The following is a 21687-nucleotide window of genomic DNA, read 5'->3' as shown; positions in this document are numbered from 1 at the left end:
GGGGTGTTATTGCTTTTGGGGATTTCAGTTATGGAAGGAACGAAATGGTTGTTGAGCATTTTTTTCTATTGAAATTTCTGTTTTTGTTATGGCCGGAAGGTAATTTTTTGAATAGAAATGCTAGTGAATTTTTGTTCTGTTTCGTTTGCTAGATACTTTTGTTGGGAATGTTCTCTGGGGTTTTTGGATGAGTTTGAGAAATTCCAAAGTAATAATTTTTTGCAAACCACTTGCTTTGATTGCTTTAAAATTTTTTTCAGAATCATATTGTATCATAATTTCCATAAGTTCTTCTGGTTTGGCAGAACAAATGGCCCAATAAATCCATTTTCGGATCACTGGTTTGAATGTCCACAAGATTCAAAAGGTTGCAAAAAGTTGCAAATGCTGGATATTGTGATGGTTATTGTTGATTTCAAGAATTGATTTCCACCATCAGATATGGCAGAGGCTTCAACTCATAGACATCAGTTTTGGAACACAAGTTTATTTTAATTAGTCAGTTACAGCTTGAGATGGATACTATATTTGGCAAATGTTTCATGGAATTCTCCATTGTTTTGGAACACAAGTTTATTTCAATTCTCCATTGTTTATGTGAAGATTTTATAGCAAAACCTTTGTGAATGGACGTAAATAATTAATGAAATGTTTTTATTGCATTCTTTTATATTGGCAAATGATTTTAGGAAATTCTTTAACAAAGGCTAAGGACTTGCTCTATAAACAAAGGCTAGGGACTTGTCAAAAAATAAAAAAAAACATTGAAATCTCAAACATTTGGGAAAATCAAAACTGCCTAAAAAAAAATTTACACCTTCTGATAGAACAAATGAACCAACAATTACTAAATAAGCCAAAATTAATGGGCATCATCGAAATATCTAAATTAAACATTCACAATTACATGGAAACACAAAAAGTTATGGCATATTAAGAGATCTTAGAACAAATTACATGCAGCAAACGACGGATACTTGAGTGCTCATAATCAGTAATTGTAGACAAATATTGTTGATGGTTGAGAACATGAAAGGCTTCATTGAGGATTGGCCGCACATGCATTGCAATCATTGGATCTGTTGGGATTATGGCATTAGCAACATCTATCATCCAACCAATTTTTTGCGGTTTGTTGTTATTGACACCGTATGTTAGATGCCTCAAAAGGTAAAGCAATACTATTTGGCTCAAAGGAAGAGGATCTATAGATAAGATACACTATAGATCAACCTAAAAAGAAAACGTCAATAAGAAATGGTTGCAGCGAGTATACTTCAATAAGCAACGTAACATAATGATAAATTTGTAAACCTGAGAGCATAATGAGTATACAATAAACACATCACTTATTTGTAAGGCTGAAGTAAAAGCTTCGTCATATTTGTGTTGGCTGAGTAATTTTAAGAGCTCATTCATTGGATCCACCTAACACACATATGAACAAATTTAAATAAATGCAAAATCATAATTAAACACAAGTAAAGAAATGATTGATTTTCAAATAAAAGGAAAAAAAAATTATGAACCTTCTTTTTCTCTCCTTTCTTTTTTACATTGTTGTTCCTTGATATCTTATTCTCTAAATGGGATTTGTTGGCCGCTTTCTTTACAGTAGGCACCATCTTTCCTTGTAATTTTTTGGACATTTTTTTTATAGCAGGTACCCTTCTTAAATTTCGTGGTCTCCCGAGACATTTAACCTTAACAGGAGAAAACACCTTTCTAGACTTTAAGGCACAATATTTCTCATTTAACATATCAAGATTTTTCATCACTTCCATGGAATATTCCACACTTTCTAATGCAAGCGATGCTAATTCTTCAAATTTTTTGAACATTTTGTCATATCTTTGGGCGTTAGAGCTACTCACAAACGCATCACAACTACTCTTTAATCAAAGTATATTTTCAATTTATATCTTTCCTCCATCTGTCAAGAATATATCTTGGTGGCAACATTGTAACTTTCTTTGTCACTAGAACTAAAATAGAATGTTTGTATACGATGCCTCTGAATTCAAACATTGCACAAGTGCACTTCACTTCAAATTCATCTTCATTGAAAAAAACAATAAATGTTTTGTCGATCATTTGGTTTTCATGTTGACACCTTTCAACCACTTGATAGGTAGAAATTGCGCCTTCACTTTTAAGAAGAGAATTGTTACAATGCACATATGTCACAAATTGTTGGTGAACTTCTTTGAACTTCGCATTTGTGTAAACATCTTGAAATTGCTTCTCTAAAGACAGATTGGTTGCACATGGAATTGTGCGATTGAAACAATCAAAATCAGCATGCGCCTCATTCTCAACCATTTTCTTCAAAGCATCAAACTGATCAACAAATTCCTTTAGTGTGGTTTGTGACTGCACGTAATCATAAAAAAAAGCATTCATGCTTTCACTCCGCTGTGTTGTAGTCATTCCCGCCCAAAATGTATCTTTCATATATGCTGGCACCCAAAATGTCCGTTCACCATATAATCCATTCAACCACGAGTTATTATGAAACTGATAGCTCTCAATAAAATTTTTCAATTTTCCTCAAATGCATCCACGGTTAAAGAATCATACACACAAGTATTTAAGGCACTCTTAATGCCATCGCAGTAATCATGTGCACCAAACTTTTCAGGAAATTTTCTCATAATGTGCCATAGACAATATCTATGTAGAGTTCTTGGAAAAAACTCTCGCAATAGCATTCTTCATTGCCCTAACCTGATCTATTAAAATTGTATTTGGAGCTCGGTAATTCATGCACTTCAACCACGACTCAAACAACTAAATAAATGTGTCTGTATTTTCGTTTGATAGTAGTCCTGCCCCAAAAATTATTGACTGGCCATGATGATTCACTCCCACAAAAGGAGCAAATGGCATGTCATACCTATTTGTCAAGTAGGTTGTGTCAAATGTAATGACATCCTCAAAGAATTCATACGCAGCCCTACTTTGTACATCAGCCTAAAACACATTTCGCAACCTAGCATTATCATCCATGTCCATCACATAATAGAAGTCATCATTCATGTCTTGCATTCTTCTGAAATAATCACAAAGTACTTGACCACCTTCTTTGCCAAGCCGAAGCTCTCTTGCCTTGGCAATAAAATTTCGACAATCTTTCTCCCCAAAGGGAACATTCTCAAACCCCCCCATTTCAACAACCAATGAGTTAAAATTCTTATTTAAACATATTCCAGATGTATCATTAAGATCGAGCATTCTTTTCGCAACATCATTAATATTCTTAAAACACCTTAAAAACCTTGCTTTTCTTGGGCTTACATGATGATTATGCTCAAACACCACTTTACTCAAATACCATGTCCCATCATCCCATAACTTTGCACAAATCCTTGCCTTACACCTAGTTCTATTAGTTGTTGGTGTTGCTTTGGAAGCATTACTTTTGCTCTGTGTTCCTGAGCCATCACGAAGGCATGTAAGGATCATGTAATTTGGGTGACCATCTGGTATCTTTCTAATCATCCTTCTTAACACACCAAAACCAACTTGCCTGACATACTTCTTATAATATGAGATAACTTCTTCATGTGAACTTAATTTCATCGAATTTTGTGGTTCTTAAACTTTGTCATCCCCATCAATCATCTCGAGTAATACAACATTGTCATCGTTATCATCAAGCTCTTCCTCTGAACAAAGCACCAACATGTCTTCTTTATCCGCGTCATCATTTGGAATATGTGTATACAAAGATTTAACTTCGCCCTCATTGTCCAAACGTGAGCTTGAAATGTCCATTTAAGAGAAGAGAAGGTCGTCCCAATCAATCCTACAAATGTTTAATTAGTACAATTATTTGACAACAAGAAAATATAAATACTTCTCATGAAATGTCCAATGCACATAATCATGCCTAACATCATTCCATATCTTATAAATGAAATCCATTCATGTAAAGTCCAAGAACCTATCCAATCAAGTGCATATATATATATTATGGGTAAGATAATCCCATATATGCACAGAAGAAACACACCAAAAAAGAAGCAACATCACATTGCAGTAAATCTCATTTTCCACCACCCAGCACAAGCATATTATTATAGCAACATCACATTGCAGCAAAAAATCATATTGGAATGTTCAAAGAATTATATTGTAGCAAAAAATAAAAATAATAAAAAAATCCAAATCGTAGCAAAAAAATAAAAATAATAAAATCAAATCAAAATCTTACCAGATCGGAGCCAAACCACCAGAGCTGAAGCCAAACCTCCAGACTAAATTGTCACATCGGAGCCAAACCTCCAGAGCTGAAAGTGTGAGTTCCGCCGGACCCAAAGGAGGTGAGAGGGAGAAATGGAGAAAGAGAGGGGGTGGGGAACAACGTGGGCCAACAGAGGAGAGAGAAGGCGTCTTGAAAATAGTGTGCTGGAGTGAAAAAGACAAACAAAAAAAAATGATGTGTCACTTGCTAGGTGGACTTATATGGGGAAAATGTGGACTTCTGATTGCATTCTAGCAAATCCCATTACAAAATCACACCTGGTGCTTAGTCCTTGCTTTCACAGCCAATAATATAGTTGGATGTAAATGGTATTCCGCATAAAAGGGAAGGCAGATGGATCAATTGATCGCTACAAAGCTCGTTTAGTGGCAAAAGGCTTCCATCAACAAGCTGGAATTGACTACTCAGAGACCTACAGCCTGATAATCAAACCAACAGTACGTTTGATTTTGTCTATTGCAATTTCATCTGGTTGGTCACTTAAGCAAATTGACATTCAAAATGCATTTCTGCACGATCACTTATCTGAGGAAGTTTACATGTTCCAACCCCCTGGGTATGCTCATCCTCAATTCCCTAACCATATTTATTGACTGAAGAAGGCGCTCTATGGCCTTAAATAGGCACCACAGGCTTGGTTTTCTAGGTTAAGCAATAAATTGCTAGAATTTGGTTTTAGGGCTTCAAAATCATATACCTCTTTGTTCATATATAAATCTACTGCTTGTACCATATATATTCTTATATATGTTGACAACGCAATTATCACAAGCTCAGTTACATCAGAAATTAAAAAGTTATTCTGTAGCATGGCATCTGAGTTTGCAGTAAAAGATTTGGGTGAGTTAAATTTTTTTTCTTGGCATTGAGGTCCCACAGCTACCAGATGGTGTTCATCTCTCTCAGCATCATTATTTGCTAGACATTTTACAAAGAACAAAAATGGCTGATGCAAAACCTGTTTGCACTTCGATGTCTACTTCAATTATTTTATCTGCATTTGAGGGTGAGGTATTTTCGGATCCCACCCCTACTGAAGTACGATTGGTGCTCTACAACATCTGTCTATCACTCGACCTGACATAGCTTTTACAGTGAACAGATTGTCACAGTTCATGCACAAACCTTTATTACCTCACTGGCAGGCTACAAAAAGGTTACTGAGATATTTAAAGGAAACTATTCATCTTGGTTTAAAAATCCAGCAATTCACATCCAATAAACTGCAAGCATTCACTAATGCTGACTGGGCTGGGTGTCAAGATGATCGTCGGTCTATAGAGGGTACTACATTTTTCTAGAAAAAAATCTTGTTTCATGGAGTTGTAAAAAGCAAGCAACAGTGGCTCAGTCAAGTACAGAAGCTGAATACAAGGCACTAGCAAATACAGCAGTGGAATTATCATGGTTAAAATCTCCTTTATGCGAATTGACGATCCCTGTCTCCCATCCTCCAGTCTTGTGGTGTGATAACATAGGCGCCAAGTATCTCTCATCCAATCCGGTTTTTCATGCTCGAACCAAACATGTGGAGATCGACTTTCATTTTGTTAGGGATATGGTAGCTTCAAAATCTCTAGACGTTCGGTTTATCTCATCCAAAGACCAAGTTACAGATATCTCTACCAAGCCTTTATCCTCAATCCGGTTTTCAAATCTACAAGACAAGCTCATAGTTGTTACACCTCCACTAAGCTTAAGGGGGAGTGTAAAGGATAAATACTCTTACAAAATAATCTCCAGTCTTATCCCAACAGACTCAAGATAACAAGCTGTATTTTAGATTAAAATAAATTACATATTTGAAACTGTATAGATAGATTACATTATCTCTTATCTCAAAGAGAGTTTATATATTTGAAGTGTAACGCTTCAGATTATAAATATCATCAGCCTATGCTAGATTAAAGTAAAATGGAAAATATTCAAATTCTCTGACTTTACATATAATAACCTCTGTCAAACACCTCACTCACTCATCTTCTCCATGCCTCACCCTAGCGGTGAAGAATGCAAGCAAAGCTGGAGCTCGGGTAGTGTTATATTCCATCAAGAGAATGGAGGCAAACTGGTAAAAAGGCTGACCACATCAGCAAACCGAAAAGCTTAGCTTTGCGGAGCAGACCAATCTTCCATACCACTTTGCGGAGAGAGATAACGTTGCAGAAGTGCTTCTAGATTTCATGGAATGGAATAAGGTAGAATTTAGAACACTTCTTTCAATCTCTTGCTTTCATAGAAAAATAGAATTTAGGACATGAAATCTTGAAAACATTACCGCAGGCCAAAATTTGATTTTGAAGAGCAAGCCAAAGAAAGCGTTGAGATAATATACTTTCATCCTAATCTCATCTACTAAAAAAGGGGCCCGCTTGATCACTTGAAGAGATTTTTAGGCAGAATTGGCATAATTATTATCGTCAAGATTGAGCTGCCAAAAGAGATTGTACTTTGAGGTCATGAGAACCTTGTGAATTGATATATTATGGCATGCATATCTGACGAGAGTGGCACAACCAAACATTGTCCCAAGAAGCGAATCATCATTGCTTGAGGTGTACATAATTAAGGTGAGGCATGGAGAAGATGAGTGAGTGAGGTGTTTGACTTAGGTTATTATACAATAGCTAAAACGACGTTGTTTTGGCTATTGTATAATAACCTATTATAAGCTAAGCCAAACGACGTTGCTTGAGGGAGAGGAATTTTCTCCTTTTACAAATGGGCATTTTAGTACCTTCAAGTAAAAAAAAAGCACGTGGACAGCACGTGACGCATTTTTCATCCAAATTGACGAGGTTGACTAATGGAGTGGCCACTTTGAAACATTTTGGAACTTTGTGGGGCTACTTTAGTACCTTTTGAATATTGGAGGGCCAACTCACAAATGATTGTTACTTTGAGAGGCCTTTTTATATTTTTCCCTTGATTATTTATTTTGCATAAAAATTTAAGGGGTAATTTTGCTTTAAACTCCTGAATTACTATGCGATTTGACAAGTCCCCCAAACTTCAAAACCTCTCAATTTGAACCCATAAACTTTTAATTGCAATTAATTTAAACCACCCGTCAGATTTTAAACGTTAAAATGAGATAATGACGTTTATACCCCTATTTTTTTTATAAAATTTCAAATTTACCCTTAATTCCAATTTTTTTTAAAAAAAATCATGGATATTTTAGTCTTTTTAGGTGTTTCCGTTAAAAGTTAACGGCTAAATCTGACGGAGAGTTTTAAATTGACTATAATTGAAAGTTCAAGGGTTCAAATTAAGAAGTTTTAAAATTTGAAAGAGACTTATCAAATCATGTGGTAATTCAAGAATTTAAAATAAAGTTACCCCAAAATTTAAATAAACCAACGTGAGTGTGGAGCCGATGCATATCAAGTAGCCTTGCACATTTTCTAAATAATGGCCTAGATTCGGGCAAAACTTGCCCGATGGGTCCCGACCCGTGGTTCAAATAAAAAATATTATATATATATATATATATATATATATATATCTTTTATTTTTTATTTTTTTATGGTTCTCAGAAAACCGTAACCTAGGACTTATCTCTTTCATATTTGCCGCTGCCGCAGCCTGCCGTTCCCTGTGGCGCCGATCTACCTGAAACCAAAAAGATTTCACCTACCCGAAACAATCAATGGCTCCTCTGATGACCTCTCAAGCTATCCTAGTCCGAAGCCCACTTCTCCTCCCACCGCCAAACCTGAAACCCATCTTCCATAACCCCCGAAATCCCATCTCTTTCCGCCTCCCCACTAAACGTAACCCTACCCTTGTGCTCGCTTCCGCTTCCACTTCCGCTTCCTCTTGTCTCCCCACTTTAGCCCCACAAACCCCAGAAATCCCTTGTCTCCCCACTTTAGCCCCACAAATCCCAGAAATCCCGTCTCAGTCCGCAATCACCCAAATCCTCACTACCGTCGCAGGCGTAGCCTTATTCGTCGCAACCCTCACCCACAAACTAATCGGAAAACTCTCTCCCAAAATCACCGAACAAGCTGGCATGGTTGGTCCGCTGTTCTTTGCGGCGCTAAAGGATCGGCCCAGCGGGTACCTGAACACGCCTCTGACGGTGGTGGCGGCGGGCTTGGCCAAGTGGCTTGACATCTACAGTGGCGTTTTGATGGTTAGAGTTTTGCTCAGCTGGTTCCCCAACATTCCCTGGGAGCGCCAGCCCTTGTCGGCGATTCGGGACTTGTGCGATCCCTATTTGAATCTCTTCCGGAATATAATCCCACCAATATTCGATACACTGGACGTGAGCCCACTTCTGGCTTTCGCGGTGTTGGGCACTCTTGGGTCCATTCTTAATAGCAGTAGGGGAATGTATTGAGAAGAAGAGAGGATTGCTGGGTTATCTTGGATCATGATTGGGTAAGGAATAATACATTTTACTAGTTTTTTTTCTTCCAGTTATATAATATAAAGAAATGATTCTTAAAACTCGAGGACGAGTTTTCTTTAGGAAGGGGAGAATGATGCAGAATGTCTCACAAAAATCTGGATATTTTGATCTTTAATTATTTTTGTAATAGGAATTCCTGTCCATTAAGGAGTAAGAGTCTTTATTTGTAATAATAAGGAATTCTTGTCCATTTAGTCCTTATTTACTTCCAATTAAGTTTCCTAGTAATATTATTATTAGGGCTTGTTGCTTGTTTAGAAGCAAGTTTTGGCTTTGTTAGAGAATTGTGTTTTGAAGAATAAAATTTCTAAAGAGAGGTTTCTCTTGTTCTTCCAAGTTTTTGGATTTTCTTTTTGAATCACCCCCGAAATCCCATCTAAGTTATTCTGAGTGAATCAATAGGTGTAAAGAAGGGGATTTTTTTTTTTTTTTTTTTCTGGTAATTCTGTACAAGTCAACGAATTCAAGATCGTGTGTGTCGAAAGGTGGCCACAATTTTTTGTTTTGTAAGTAACAAGTCAACCTTTACACCTAAAAAATAAGTATGTGTTTTCTCAAAATATTCCTAGTGGGAAGTTTTCTAAAAAAATGTGTTTTGTTTTGTTTTTTGAGAAGTATTTTGTATTTTGTTTTCTGAAAAGTGTTTTATTTGGTTAAGTGTGTTTTTGTGTTTGAAAAGATAAAGACTCTTCAAAAAACTTACCAAACGAGCCTTAATTTCCCTCCTAACAAAAACCAGAAACTTGATGGACGAGTGGATTTGAGTGTGAACTATGTTATCATTTCATTTGGTGAAAGTTTTCTTTGGATAAGAGTGGGGAGAGAGAGAGTTTGCATATTCAAAAATTCAATATAAGCTCTCATCATGTCCAAGATTTGTTTCTAGAAATGTATATTGATTCATTGAATGACTGTTCTATTGTTTGCTTGTGCAATTGATTATCCACATCCATGCACAGGCAATGCAACTTCCATGATTTAGAATGATATTTTTTGCATTCACTTGCTACTTTCCAATCTACAAATATGGCTCAAAGTTGGTTTTTCTGTTGAAGTTGGATAGTGACTGAATTGCTTTATTACTGGCAATCCAGGCCACATTCTTGAAGAAATTTATGGCTGTTGATGACTAAATGAGTTATTGAACTAGATGGGATTGTGAACATTTACCATTTTGAAGAAATAACTTGCTTTATTTAGGATGAGAAGTTTCTTACTAGAAAGTGCTAGTTGAAGGCAAGACTTATGTTGTGTTTTTTTGAAGTTGAAACAATTCCTTTAAAGGCAAAACCAAAGAATGACACAATTTGAGGTTAATGTTTTGCCAGTTCCCTTGAAAGAGTCCTAAGAATTAAGATCTTCAGATTTCCAGGATGGTGATGATATGTTTGATGATATGTTTGGCTTCCTTTAGAAGTAATCATCTTTATACTTGGTTTTCAGGGAAAAGTGAATGTTAAGGATTGACTTTTGGGACTGCAGATAACTATATGAATCAGAATCGCTTTCAAATGCTCATGGGTTGCTGGAAAATATCTACCAGTGTCTACCTATACCAGCAACATCTTAAGTTGATTCTTCAGAGTACTCTCTCTGTTCTGAGAGTTGGCTAGTGTTGCTGAAAAAAAGAAACACTTTTTGCCGGAGGTTTACATGTATCTGGTTTTGGCTTTTTATTACAAGTAGTTACTATATAGAACTCTCTCCTTGTTGTAAAGCTGTTCCTTGCTTGTCTTGTGGGCATGGCCTCTGTATACTTGTTTGTTGTTTACATCTATTCATTTCTTCTTCCTTGTTTCTCTTTTTAATCCTTTTTTAAGAAATTTCACCCAACCAGGAAATGAAGTAACATGTTAGGTTAGAGGCCATGAATTTGATCCACACAGCTTAAAATAATCTACATACCAAAAAGCCGTAGTATAAAATTTCAATACGGGTAATGGACAGTGGTCAATTTTTTTTAACCACAGATACAATTTTTTGATCATTGTTTGTATAATTTTTAAGATCTCACTATAATATTTAAATGGGCCATATGGGCATGGTAATCAGGAAGGCAATCACAAAAAGGTAGCTCAATCGGCTGGGACTATACTTATTGAAGTGGAGTTCACTAGTTCGAATCCCGATGTTAGGGGACACGTAAATTTGCAAATAACTTCAAGGGTTTACAAATTCAAATGTGAAAATTAAAATGGTGCGGTGCGTTTACTTGGGGAGCAAAAAGGCCTACAAGCATAAGATTTACGTGCATTATTTAAACTTTCATCAGGTTGCCATCTAGTGTTCCTTGCTATTTCTTCTAGTTTATCGTTATAATAATTATATAAATTTCATAAATTAAACCATAAAAAGATACTTACTGAAAAAGGGGGCCCTCTGGAGAGTTACAGAGGCCTTTCTAGGATTTGAAATAGAACATATGTGGGGTGGGAGGTGGGGAGGTGATTTGGAATAGGGGCCGCTTTCTAGGATTTGGAATAGAACGGATGTGGGCATAGAGAGAAGGGAGAAAAGAGAAGGGCGTGATTATTGAAAGGAAAGGAGAAGGACCGAAGGTGAATGTATAGCACGACTAATAAGTTAAATAAAAAGTGTGTACTGTGTAGTCTATGTTAACTACTTTTCAACTTGAGCATGGGTAAGCCTTTGATGAAGCTACTTTTGTTGCTGAGATTTTAGATGCCAGGCTTTTATGATTGAAAAAAGTGTTTGTAAACATATACTGATGACTTCATTTCCTGAAAAAGCTTTGAAAATTTAACTTCCAACATCACAACAAAGTCCATAACATTTATGTACATGATATGAGATGAAATGTTTTAGAAAATGAAATAGTTTCATGGGTTTTTTGAAAAATCAAGTTAAATGTCAAGTAAAGGTGAAAGTAGTTTTGAATGTTGTGTATATTTTAACGGCTTCTCATGTTCTGTCATGGCATCGCAATTAGGGAGAAAAATCAAGAACTAAACTTAAAACTCTTGACCAAATGAGGGTCTGGAATGGAATGAAAATCAACCAAGCAAAGAGTTGCTTATGCAAATTTGCTTGGAAGAGAAATCTTGACAGGTGCTCTGGTGGAGAATTCATTGGAGGCCTTGCAAGAATGTCAATGTCCTTGAGAATGTGGCTTGGTTTGGTCCACAATCTTGCCACATTACTAGTTCACGAAGGTCTCTCAGCCCTGTTTCTCTTTGCCTCCAATAATGGGCCCAAGATACGGCGCAAAACTTGCCCAATGCCGACCCGATCCGGGTTTAAATAAAAAAGTAAAAGTGTAGTGATATAGATTATAGATACTTTTTATTACTATTATTATTATTATTATTATTTTTAACTCAGACAACCGTAACCTAAGACTTCGCTCCGTCATATTTGCTGCTGCCACTCCCGCCGCTCCCGCTCCCTTTGCGCCGATCTATCTGCGAGCTGCTTAGTAAGGTTTGAATTCTACCCTTTGTGTCCACCAACAACAGCTTTCACTGGTAACTCCAATGGGCAATGATCTTTTATATGTTCTGGTTGATATTTTTCTTTCTTTGTCTGTCTGTGTTCTGACGCACTAATTCATATACTGAGCTTCAGCGAGTAGTTTCTCTCTCACCATAATCTTCTTTCTCCTTTTCATTTCCACTTGTGATACAATTTTCGCGGGCTTCGGCTGTGTATATATATCTTTAGTTTTTAGTACCCATATTATCCTCAACGAGGTTGACATGCCATTGTGATTGGATTTTTTCCTCAGTTGTCTAATCTGGATAAAGGGGTGGGTGTGTTTCTGTGTAATATTTCAGAGTTGTTTGGCAGTCTCTGGGAATTTCTGTTTGTAATTTAAAGGTTTGTTCTTGATTTCTCATTTGTGTGCGTTAAATTTCATGTACCCTATTGTCCTTTTTGAAGTTATATGGCTGCCTTATTATTTAACATTCATGACTTGATGTTTTCTTGAAGTAAGTTTTCTTTTACTTCTATGCACATATGATTCTAGTTGGCTGTATGGCTGGTGAAGACTTCTTTTTTTAACAAGGATTTTGTTATATCTAAGCAACTTTGGATGTTATAGAAATGAGATTTTGTTCCTCTTTCATCCCTTCTAAGGACAAAACCAAGCTTTGGTTATTTCTAGAAAGCATCTGAGTATATATAGCAATTAAAAAATTCTTATCTAGGCTTGTGTTGCATAAAGTGCGATGAGCATGGTTTTATATCAGAGGCCGAGCCCACAATGCTTTATTTTTGGTGTTCTTTTTTTAGGTGATTTACAAAATACCTTACTGTTAGTGGGCTAATTAGGAGGAATTATCTGAGTAGCTTTTACAAATAAACCTCCTACTTTTGGTAGCAAATGAGATCTTCATAATTTTTTTTTTCACAAATTCTCTTACATGGCACTCCCGCTTTATTTGAGACACGAAATTTAGCATCCAGTAAGCCTTCAATTCTTGGATTTTCAAATTGCAGCAAAACACAGGGTTTAAATTAGTGGATATATGAAGAATCTGCGATTTTGGATTATTGAATTGGTTTTATATGAAGGATTATTTATTGTTATCTTTTGAGGCTCTTTTGTTCTGTAGAAACACAGGAATTGAAAATTCAACTTAGCGAAGCGAAGTGGCTTCTTAAGGCCTAGTTGAGCATGTTGGTTTGTGTTTATGGGTTGTTTTGTAACTTGTAAGTAAGAGTACTAGGTTTAAAAGTATTACCTTATTCAAATTTACAATTTTTTCCTGATAACCATTTGGTGTTTTTTGGGTTATAAACTCCTTCTTGTGTGTTTTTGTTTTGTTTTGTTTTTTTGTTTTTTGTTTTTGTTTTTTTTTTTTTGTTTTGTGGAGTAAGTGATTATCTTATCCATGTTATTGTATTATACAAATTGGTCATGACGGAGCCAAGGTTTATTTTCATTGGGACACTTAAATTGTAGATGTCAATTCACTGAAGATGTCATAAATTTTGCTTGTTTAAATGCAGTTCCTGCGGTTTCTGATCTGTTGCATTTAACTCGCTTGTGAGAATGGCTTCACGTTTCTGGACATCCCAGGTTCTTACCTTTATTTCAATACCTTATTAATATAAATTATTGGATTTTGTATTATTGTTGAACTTTATTTCAATACCTTCACGTTTCTGGACATCCCAGGTTCTTACCTTTATTTCAATACCTTATTAATATAAATTATTGGATTTTGTATTATTGTTGAACTTTAAGAACTGCCTTTGTTTAAGGATTTTGTAAGATCTTTTTGTGTTATTAACAGGGTGGCAGTGACTCCGAGGAGGAGGAGAGTGATTATGATGAAGAGATTGAGAATGGGGCCCCTGTAGACCCTGCCACCCAAGCTGCTGGAAGCAGATACCTTAAAGAAAATCCAAGTGATAGTGATGACTCTGGTGACCAAAAGCGGGTCGTTAGGTCTGCAAAAGATAAACGCTTTGAGGAAATGTCAGCCACAGTTGACCAAATGAAGAATGCCATGAAGATAAATGACTGGGTGAGCTTACAGGAAAGCTTTGACAAGATGAATAAACAACTGGAGAAAGTCATGCGCCTTACGGAGTCTGAAAAGGCCCCTAACCTTTACATTAAAGCACTTGTGATGTTGGAGGACTTTCTCAGTCAGGCTTTGGCCAACAAGGATGCAAAGAAGAAGATGAGCAGCAGCAATGCTAAGGCCTTGAACTCAATGAAACAGAAGCTGAAGAAAAACAACAAACAGTACGAGGATTTGATAAGTAAGTATAGGGAAAATCCTGAGAGTGATGAGGAAAGGGATGAGGATGAGGATGAGGATGAAGAAACTGATTCGGAGATTGAGGAGGATCCTACAAAGATTGAATTCAAAGATTCTGAAGATGAAGATGATGAAAAGGGCGGGGATAGCCAAGACGAAGATGATGGAGAGTGGGAGAAGAAGATGAGCAAGAGAGAGAAGCTCATGGATAAGCAATTCAAGAACCCTAGTGAGGTCACATGGGATACAGTTAACAAGAAATTCAAGGAGGTTGTGGCTGCTCGGGGTAGGAGAGGAACGGGAAGGTTTGAGCAGGTTGAACAGCTTACCTTTTTGACAAAGGTTGCCAAAACCCCTGCACAGAAGATTGAAATTCTATTCAGTGTTGTCTCTGCACAATTTGATGTCAACCCGGGTCTCAATGGCCACATGCCCATAAATGTATGGAAGAAATGTGTACAGAATATGCTTGTGATACTGGACATTCTCATCCAGTATCCCAACATAGTGGTGGATGATATGGTAGAGCCTGATGAGAATGAAACCCAGAAGGGGCCAGACTATAATGGGACAATCCAGGTTTGGGGAAACTTGGTTGCATTTGTTGAAAGGATAGATGCTGAGTTTTTCAAGAGCTTGCAATGCATTGATCCCCACACTCGTGAGTATGTTGAGAGACTCAGGGATGAGCCTATGTTTTCGGTTCTTGCTCAAAATGTCCAGGATTATTTAGAACGGGTTAGGGACTTCAAAGCTGCTGCAAAGGTTGCCTTAAAGCGGATTGAACTCATCTATTATAAGCCACAAGAGGTTTATGATGCCATGAGAAAACTGGCTGAGCTGACTGGAGATAGAGATAATGGAGAAGCAGGTGAGGAGCATAAAGTAGTTGAGGAAAGTAGGGGTCCATCTCCATTTATTGTTACTCCAGAGCTTGTTCCTCGGAAACCCACATTTCCAGAGAGTAGCCGGACCTTGATGGATTGTCTGGTGTCCCTCATCTATAAGTATGGAGATGAGCGGACTAAGGCCCGTGCCATGCTCTGTGACATTTACCACCATGCTATCTTGGATGAGTTTTCAACTTCACGTGACTTGCTGCTTATGAGTCACCTGCAAGATAGCATCCAACATATGGACATATCAACACAGATCCTTTTCAACAGGGCAATGGCACAACTTGGTCTATGCGCGTTCCGGGTTGGATTAATCACCGAAGGCCATGGATGCCTTTCTGAACTATATTCAGGTGGAAGGGTAAAGGAGTTGCTTGCACAAGGTGTTTCACAAAGCCGATACCATGAGAAGACTCCAGAACAGGTACTGATGCCTGTGTTCTTGTTTCATATGTAGATTAATGATGATGTGTTGTTGATGCTGTATTTTTTTAATGACACAGTAACATGTTGGTGCTTTTGAAATTATATCCCAATTCAAGGTCCTTGTATTCATTTCATTCTTGGAGGGACAATTTTTCTCTAACCCGTCTATAAATTTGCCATGTGTCCTTTAGCATGTGAGAAACATGCTTTTTTAATTGAAAAATGTTACACACTCCCAAGTGCATGCTCCTTAACGTAATAATGCAAATTACCATTGGATTCAAAATTCAATAGTGATTTATCTAAAATCTAATGGTGATTGTCACTGCCACGTTAGGGAATGTTAGAGTGGCCAGTGGAAATGTGTCTAGCATTTCTCTTTTTAATTAGCATGTGAAAATCATATGGTTTTTCATAGAACTATTAAAAAAAAAAAAAGCTTCTCACAAGCTCAAGAGGGCACTTGGCAATTTTATAACCCAGTTTGGAGGAAATCTCTGTCCTTGGTGACGATGACTTTTTCTTTTTTCTTTTTTATACTTTTGACAGGATTAATAAATGATTATAATCAGTTGCTTTTGAATTTTTCTTTTGAATGGGAGCAAGTGAAAAACGTCCTAAGAAGGATTGCTTTTGTGTTTTCATCTAGAATCAAGAAATAGAAACACCTTTATGTTTGCATCTCTTCTGGTAAATATTGTTGTTGGGTTAGCTTCAGTGCATCTCCTATGTGATATAAATAATATTCATATTATTTATGTATATGTCCAAGGGCTCACTTTTGTAAATGCTTCCCCTTAAATGTAAAACAGGAAAGGATCGAAAGGAGACGTCAGATGCCGTACCATATGCACATAAATCTTGAGCTGCTGGAGGCTGTCCATCTGATATGTGCTATGCTGCTGGAAGTGCCCAACATGGCAGCAAACACTCATGATCCAAAACGCAAGGTCATAAGTAAGACTTTCCGGCGATTGCTTGAGGTGAGTGAGAGGCAAACATTCACAGGTCCCCCAGAAAATGTCAGAGACCACATAATGGCAGCCACCAGGGCCCTTAGCAAGGGAGACTTTGAGAAGGCTTTTGATGTTATCACGTCCCTGGATGCATGGAAGCTCTTCAGGAATCGAGATAATGTCCTTGAGATGCTCAAGGCTAAGATCAAGGAAGAGGCACTGAGGACCTACCTATTTACGTACTCCTCATCCTATGATTCCCTGAGCTTGGACCAGCTCATTAAAATGTTTGACCTCTCAGATGCCCAGATTCACAGCATTGTTAGCAAGATGATGATCAGTGAGGAGCTTTATGCAAGTTGGGACCAACCAACCCAGTGCATTGTTTTCCATGATGTTGAACACACTAGGTTACAGGCTCTGGCGTTCCAGTTAACAGAAAAGCTTTCTGTCCTTGCAGAAAGTAATGAGAGGGCAACAGAAGCAAGGATAGGTGGTGGTGGTTTGGATCTACCTCCAAGGCGGAGAGATAACCAGGATTATAATGCTGGGGGAGGTAGGTGGCAAGAGAGCTTTTCTTTCACTCAGGGAAGGCAAGGTGGTGGATCTGGGCGTACAGGATATGGTGCTGGTGGAGGGAGGCCTTTGGCACTAGGCCAAGCTGCTGGAGGTGGGTACTCAAGGGACCGGACAGGTCAGTCCCGAGGCACCGGTGCTGGCTATCCAGGTACACGATATCAAGATGCTGCGTATGGAGGTGGGTCAGGGAGGACTGCTTATCAAAGTGGTTCAGCCGTGAGGGGATCGCAGATGGATTCTTCGAACCGCATGGTCAGTCTCAACAGGGGATTTCGTTCTTAGAAACATATAGTGAGACTAGTGGCTGAGAAAAACCTACTGATTAGAGTTCTTGCGTTACAGAAGCCCTTACATCAGATGCATATAGCCTATGAATAGGAGCAGTAGGAGCAAAAGATGGCCATCTCTCCCAAGCAAGAAAATGGATGCTCTAACGCTCAACGGCTTTCTAGCCGCTCAATCTGTTGCTTGTTCACTAACGCACTAAGGCTATTCGTGTCTGAGCATAAGTCCCACAAGTGCTTAAACATAGCTGGCTTGTTCCACTCTTCCTTGTGATTACACCCAAAGCACACACTTGGTCCCACGCCACCTTAGCTCCTTTGGTGCTCAACTCACTGCTAGCTTTGTCCTGGAATGTCTTCAAGAAGGGTGTGAGACGAGTGGAGCTCACAAAGAGAGTCCCAATGATGCTGATAGGGGCCCAATCCAAATTTGTTTCATTTTCTTGCAATTTTTGAATTTTACCTTCAGTTTATCTAAAGTTCCAACCTGAACTTGGGACTTTGAAAGTGGATATTTATGCTTATGCTTGTTGCTGCCATGACAGCAAGCGTACTCTTTCATCGTGTTTTGTTTCATCAGTTGCCTGTAATGTTAGTTTACTTGTATGAGTTGGTGGAATGATTTTGTTTGACAGACTTGAAAACTAGTGAGTTTTGTTGTGTTTTTCTTCTCAATCAGCTCCAAAAAGCTCCCATGGAAATCATTTGAATTAGCATCTTCTCATTTCATTTGAATCGATAATATTTTGTTAGTTATATTGGAGGGATATTTTTGTCTCTTAAAAAGGTAAAAAGGCAAAAATATCTCTTCAATATAATTAACCGGATATTATCTAATTCAAATAAACTGTAAAGGATTATGTTCCTTGTCTAATAATCAATTGATAATAATGGTTTGAGCATTTGGAGAAGTTCGTTCTCCAAATGTACAAAGAAAGAAAATGGGTTTTCATATTCATCTTCAATGCCTCATACAATCCTCTCATGAGTCTAATATAGACTCAGCCCCTAACTACTTGGGCCTTACTAGGGGCCCAACTTCTCAGACAAAATGGGCTTTTCAGCCCAACTATTCAACTCTTGACCTAAAGGCCCAAGGGCCCACTAACCTGATATCTTATAACTACCTTGGATTCTAACTCTAGTAACCTGTGTGGACGTTCCATTAATTTCCAACCAAAAAGAATTACTGAACTTATAAGGAAAGAAAAGTATGCAAACAGTACGGGAGCTGACTACTTTTGTAAGAATTGGGGTTGTGTTTGGCAAATCATTTTATCCCCTCAAACACATTTACCTACAATTTTTTTTTTTTTCAAAAAAATTAACATCAAAATATTTTTCCTTTTTTTTTTTTAATTTTTTATATCACGTTATTCACTTTTTATTATTATTCAAATATAAAAATTACTGCTAAACAAAATCTTTTCACTTTTTAATACAAAAAAATTCAAAACTTTGTACCACATCAATACATCAAATCCTTATTAAAATTATTAGATTTAGAAATGATGCACTCTTAAGAAAGAAATGCTAATGAAAAGGCTCAACGAGGTAACTAGCAACAATATATCATGAAAACAAATTACAAGCTCAAGGTATAGCAAAATGGCCAAATCTCATTTATCAAGGATTTGCATAATTCTTCAACATTCATGACTTCTCATATTCAAGCGTGGCATAAAAATTAATGAATTTTTAGCATTTGGCCAAAAGAATGAATAATGAGACTAGCAGCGGAATAATTTCTGTGCTTCCAAATGAAATATGATATCACAAAAATTTTCGCTTTCCAAAGAATGTTTGGCTCAAAGCTCACAAGGGTTAAAAATCTCCACATTGTTATCTTCAAAATTTTCTAAGTCATCTCTATCTTTAACAAAGAAACATGTTTATGTGCAATAAATTGAGCATGACAACAGTGAAATTCATGACTAAAATCTTTTTCATGGACTTTGCACCTTAAATATGTTTGTTTATGCTTGTGAGGAAACCCTTAGCTCTATGTTGGGTTCATGGGCAAAACCTTTACGTCTCAGTGAGCATGTCACATCAACTGAGTGTATGCTAAAAAATGTAAAATCATATATCTACTCAACAAAATACAGAAATAAAGACTCAAGAAACAAAAAACTTTTTTTTTTTTTTAATCTAGGGCAATAAGATTTTGTTATAGGTTAGAAAAAAAAAAATACTATCAACTACTAAAGAATTTTCACATGCTCTCAAAACTCAATGCAAGTGAAAATTTTCAGCCAACATAAACACACTTGAAATTTCAAATATACATGACCTTGAATTTCTATCAGAAAATATGTTTTGATTCAAGTCTTACCGGTGTTAACACTCAAAAATTGAAATCACTTTGAAATAGGTGTAACACAAGTATATGTGAATTGAATAATGAAAGCAAAATCAAACATCATAGATCATATGAAAACCACTTAATCAAGAAACAATTAGTCTTATGAAAGGATGTCGAAAAAAATTTACACCACACTAATTGATTAGTCATGAAAATCTTTGAACCATACATTCGTCAAGATCAAATAAGGGCTTTTATTGGGACATAATGTAGGGTTAAGAAAATAGAAAGGGGTAACTTCACTATAGACCCCTGAATTACCACCTGATTTGACAAGCCCCCAAACTTTAAAACCTCTCAATTTGGACCCTTGAACTTTCAATTACAATCAATTTGAACCACTCCATCAAATTGAATCGTTAACCTCAAACAAAATTGTCATCACATGACCTGCACATGGTTTTTAACCCCATCCATACCCGTTATACCCTCATACTTACTAACTGAAATGTCCAAACCACCCTTCTTTGAAAAAACCCAAATTTTTTAACCTAAATGTGAAAACTCAAGTGAGCACCGTTTGCCAAACATTTCAAAAAGTGGTCACGAACCCTACTCTTCGTTGTTGGTGAACCGTAATAGCTGAAGTTAGGGTGTCGATTTGCAGCAATTTACTCTATAATTGTATCTAAATTAGTTCGTGACTACGATTATCAAGTAAGTTTAACGTTATCCCAAATTTTATATTTTAGGGTTTGTAGTTTACATTTTCTGAAAGTTGTGTTTGATCTTAAATTTGTATTGGATATTTAGGGGTTTTGCATGTAATGTTTCTAGAAGGGATTTTGTGGAGTTTTAGTTTGGCTATTATTTATTTGCAATGAGTCATATTCTTGTCTTTTTCTGCATTAAAAGTTGTTTTTTTGATAATGTTGTTAAAAGTTCTTATTTTTTGGTCATCTTGTCGTTGATAGTCATTGTTTATTACTAAAGTGAAGCCCCCTAATTTTGAAGGGTATGTTTCTCTGATTTAAGTGTGGTTCCCTAGATGGTGCTTGTGTTGGACACGTGATTAGCACTATGAATATTATACATTAAATAAAGTGGTCTCTTTCATTGTAATTTTCATTGTTTGGTTGCTGACTTTAAAATGGACAAATGTAAATGCATATTGGCAGGACATAAACCTTTTTTGTGAAGTTGTTGTTGGTTGGTTCGTGGCTAGTCTGAGTATAAGGGTAATGTAGTTTTTTGCTGCTTGTGTATGTATGAGACCAGTTTGCATTATGTTTCAACAATTAAATAAGTTAAAAGTGTCGGTTTTTTATAAATGTTTATGTCATTTGCTTTTACACTTAAATAGGGGTATTGTATTGCACATTTACAACTTTCTCATTGTATTAGTTTTTAGTGTTTGGAATTGTTTGGGGTATTCTATTGCACATTTCAATCTTTCAATGTAATGAATGTGGCGGGACACATGATAGGTACATTGTCTATGATGTTTAAGGTGCACCATGGAGGTATTTTTAATAGGCAACATAGGATTAATTATGTTGGGGGCGATGTTAGTAATTACCCAGACCCATATGATGGGAATAAATTGAATTTTTCTGATATAGACGACATAGGTAAGATATATGGGTATAGGTATGGGTACCTTGTTTATTACAATTTACCAGGATTGACTTTAGACCAAGGGTTAAGACTTATGTCCACGGACCACAATGTAACTAAAATGGTGGCAAACCATGTAGGTCATGATCTTGTAATATTGTATGTAGTAATGTATGGTGTAGTAGATGTTGTAGTTAAGGAG

The 21687-nt window shown here is 36.8% G+C and overlaps 2 protein-coding genes and 1 pseudogene across 2 annotated transcripts; 2 read left to right on the top strand and 1 right to left on the bottom strand.

The window, feature by feature from the left end:
• Window positions 1-1911: 1911 nt before the first annotated feature.
• LOC132165083 (protein FAR1-RELATED SEQUENCE 5-like) lies at window positions 1912-3582 on the bottom strand (annotated as a pseudogene).
• Window positions 3583-7797: 4215 nt separating this feature from the next.
• YLMG1-2 (YGGT family protein) lies at window positions 7798-10487 on the top strand. The gene is made up of 2 exons (XM_059604240.2): window positions 7798-8656; window positions 10131-10487. The coding sequence occupies exon 1, from the start codon at window positions 7920-7922 to the stop codon at window positions 8613-8615; it is 696 nt and encodes a 231-aa protein (XP_059460223.2). The 5' UTR covers window positions 7798-7919; the 3' UTR covers window positions 8616-8656; window positions 10131-10487.
• A 1536-nt stretch (window positions 10488-12023) lies between these two features.
• On the top strand, window positions 12024-18207 carry LOC132189294 (eukaryotic translation initiation factor 3 subunit C). The gene is made up of 4 exons (XM_059603964.2): window positions 12024-12128; window positions 13662-13731; window positions 13949-15742; window positions 16557-18207. The coding sequence occupies exons 2-4, from the start codon at window positions 13705-13707 to the stop codon at window positions 17559-17561; spliced, it is 2826 nt and encodes a 941-aa protein (XP_059459947.1). The 5' UTR covers window positions 12024-12128; window positions 13662-13704; the 3' UTR covers window positions 17562-18207.
• Window positions 18208-21687: the final 3480 nt, after the last annotated feature.

Source organism: Corylus avellana, chromosome 9 (genome assembly GCF_965113065.1).
Source record: "Corylus avellana chromosome 9, dhCorAvel1.hap1.2, whole genome shotgun sequence".
NCBI classification, from domain to species: domain Eukaryota; kingdom Viridiplantae; phylum Streptophyta; class Magnoliopsida; order Fagales; family Betulaceae; genus Corylus; species Corylus avellana.
This window is presented reverse-complemented; position numbering and strand designations above follow the sequence as displayed.

Coding starts and splice junctions, on each gene's coding strand:
- YLMG1-2 (XM_059604240.2), top strand. CDS start 7,920: ATGGCTCCTCTGATGACCTCTCAAGCTATCCTAGTCCGAAGCCCACTT.
- LOC132189294 (XM_059603964.2), top strand. CDS start 13,705: ATGGCTTCACGTTTCTGGACATCCCAG. Junction 13,732..13,948: donor CACGTTTCTGGACATCCCAG/GTTCTTACCTTT, acceptor TGTTATTAACAG/GGTGGCAGTGACTCCGAGGA. Junction 15,743..16,556: donor ATGAGAAGACTCCAGAACAG/GTACTGATGCCT, acceptor AATGTAAAACAG/GAAAGGATCGAAAGGAGACG.